The sequence below is a fragment of the Tarenaya hassleriana genome, unplaced genomic scaffold, assembly GCF_000463585.1.
Source record: "Tarenaya hassleriana unplaced genomic scaffold, ASM46358v1 Cleome578, whole genome shotgun sequence".
NCBI lineage: Eukaryota > Viridiplantae > Streptophyta > Magnoliopsida > Brassicales > Cleomaceae > Tarenaya > Tarenaya hassleriana.
The window spans coordinates 3,112-5,527 of record NW_010968314.1 but is presented as its reverse complement, the minus strand read 5'-3'; the positions used below and the strand labels follow the sequence as shown (position 1 = coordinate 5,527).

Sequence of the window (2,416 nt, the reverse complement as noted above, 5' to 3'; positions counted from 1 at the left end):
CACAACACAACAATTTCGGTGGTTCATCTATCCCGGGCTCCTCTCAAGGAAATCAATCTCAACCCCGAAATGCCTCCCAGCATCAGAACCCAGCCCCTCAACACTACCGAGCTCCCCGTCAGCCTCAGCAAAACTTCGGTCTGCCTTCATCTCAATCACAGGTAAGTCCTGACCCTGATATCAAATCTATGCTTGCACAACTTATGCAGGGTCAAGAAGCCATTCGCACCGAGATGCGAGAACATCAGCAGAATACCGACGCCCATCTCAAGCTAGTTGATAACCAGATAGCGCAACTCGCTGCCTCTGTCCCTTCGTGACCTCAGGGATCACTTCCTGGGAACCCGGAAGCAAACCCCCGAGAGCACTGTAACGCTGTATCCTTGTGCAGTGGCAAAGAGCTCGCTAACCATGCCATCACATCTACGGAAAAAGGGTCAGTGCTCTAACTCTGTTCCTACATCTTTTCCTGACCCCATAGCGGCTGAAAAATCAACAGAGATCTCGGATGATGAAGAACGCGACATATACATTCCACCGCCACCACGTCCACCTCCGGTTCCTTTCCCTCAACGATTCAAAAAAACTAAAGAAGACACCCAATTTGCTCGATTTGCTGACATGGTGCGTAAGTTGGAAATCACTATGCCGTTTCACGAGGTTATCACTCAGATGCCATCCTACGCCAAATTCCTGAAGGACATTCTCACAAAGAAGCGCGTTATCGAGAAGGAAACCATCACGCTTAATCTTGAGTGCAGCGCCATTCTTCAGCACGATCTGCCACCGAAAATGTTGGATCCAGGTAGCTTCTCGATTCCCTGTAAATTGGGAAATGTTTCTATAGATCGTGCTCTTTGTGATTTAGGTGCCAGTGTAAGTCTCCTACCACTCTCCATCTACAAGAAACTCAACGTGGGAGAACTCAAACCGACTCGCATGGCTCTTCAACTAGCTGATCGTTCTGTCAAATATCCTCTGGGTATTCTCGAGGACGTCCCGCTGAAAGTCGGCGATTACTACGTACCAGTCGATTTCGTTGTGCTTGACATGGACGAAGACTCCAAAATCCCGATTATTCTAGGGCGGCGTTCTTAAACACTGCAGATGCCATTGTCCACGTTCGTATCTTACTTCCGATCTATGCCATTGTCCACGTTCGTATCGGCCGACTGGCACTCAAGATCGGCGACGAAACGGTGGAATTCACGCTCGACCAGAATTTCAAGCAACCATCTACAGTGGACTCTATATGTTATATCGACTTGATGGATGCTTTAGCCGATAAGGTACTCTTTGAATTTCGTGATTTCGATGCCCTATCTATTGCTCTTTTTGCTGAACAGGGTTGCAGTACCTTTACGAAGCCTCAAATTCACGCGTACACGTCATTCCTAGACGGTTTAGACGGAATGCCAGGCAACACGGTCGTGTCGGATACACACACGGACCGTGTCGATATTCTGCCAAAAAACATCGAACGTGACACGCCCGTGTTCGACACCAGCTCAGACCGTGTTTCATGCAACACGGCCGTGTCGTCATTCGACACGGACCGTGTCAATTGTCTGAGCAAAAGTGCGAAAACAGACACGACCGTGCAGCATTTCGGGCCAACTCGTGCATAACTCGACACGGCCGTGTCGAGTATGAACTCGGACCGTGTCGATTCTCGGACTCATTTCCAGCCTATTCCTCTATTCGAATCTTTGCCCGTCTTCGCCGCCGAATCAACCTCCATGAATCATCTACCTGACTGGGATCCTGTAGTCGCTCCGAAGCTCGAGCTAAAACCCTTGCCCATAGGACTCAGGTATGCATTTCTCGGTCTCGATTCCACTTATCCTGTTATTGTCAATGCTGTCTTGAATGATCTACAGCTCGAGCGTCTCCTCACCACATTGCGAGACTACCAGAAAGCTATCGGGTATACTCTAGATGATATCAAATGTCTCAACCCTTCATTATGCATGCACCAAATTCATCTGGAGGACGATTCCAAATCATCCATCGAACATCAACGCAGACTCAATCCATCGATGAAGGAAGTCGTCAAGAAAGAGGTACTAAAACTTTTGGATGCAGGTATCATTTACCCTATATCCGACAGCCCTTGGATAAGTCTGGTTCAAGTCGTCCCTAAGAAAGGCGGTATGACGGTGATAAAAAAACGACAAAAATGAGCTGATTTCGACAAGAACAGTGACGGGCTGGCGTATGTGCATCGATTTCAGGAAGCTAAATGCGAACACTCGCAAAGATCATTTCCCTTTACCTTTCATTGATCAAATGCTTGAACGTCTTGCTCTTCATTCCTATTTTTGTTTTCTTGACGGCTAATCGGGATTCTTTCAAATCCCTATTCACCCTAATGATCAGGAGAAGACAACCTTCACTTGCCCTTACGGGACCTTCG

General features: G+C 47.8%; 1 protein-coding gene across 1 annotated transcript; it reads left to right on the top strand.

Moving 5' to 3' along the window:
• Positions 1-411: 411 nt before the first annotated feature.
• LOC104798764 lies at positions 412-1,098 on the top strand. Its single transcript, XM_010520957.1, has one exon. The coding sequence runs from the start codon at positions 412-414 to the stop codon at positions 1,096-1,098; it is 687 nt and encodes a 228-aa protein (XP_010519259.1).
• Positions 1,099-2,416: the final 1,318 nt, after the last annotated feature.

Bases quoted from the DNA above. Each gene is read 5' to 3' on its own strand.
- LOC104798764 (XM_010520957.1), top strand. From the start codon at position 412: ATGCCATCACATCTACGGAAAAAGGGTCAGTGCTCTAACTCTGTTCCT.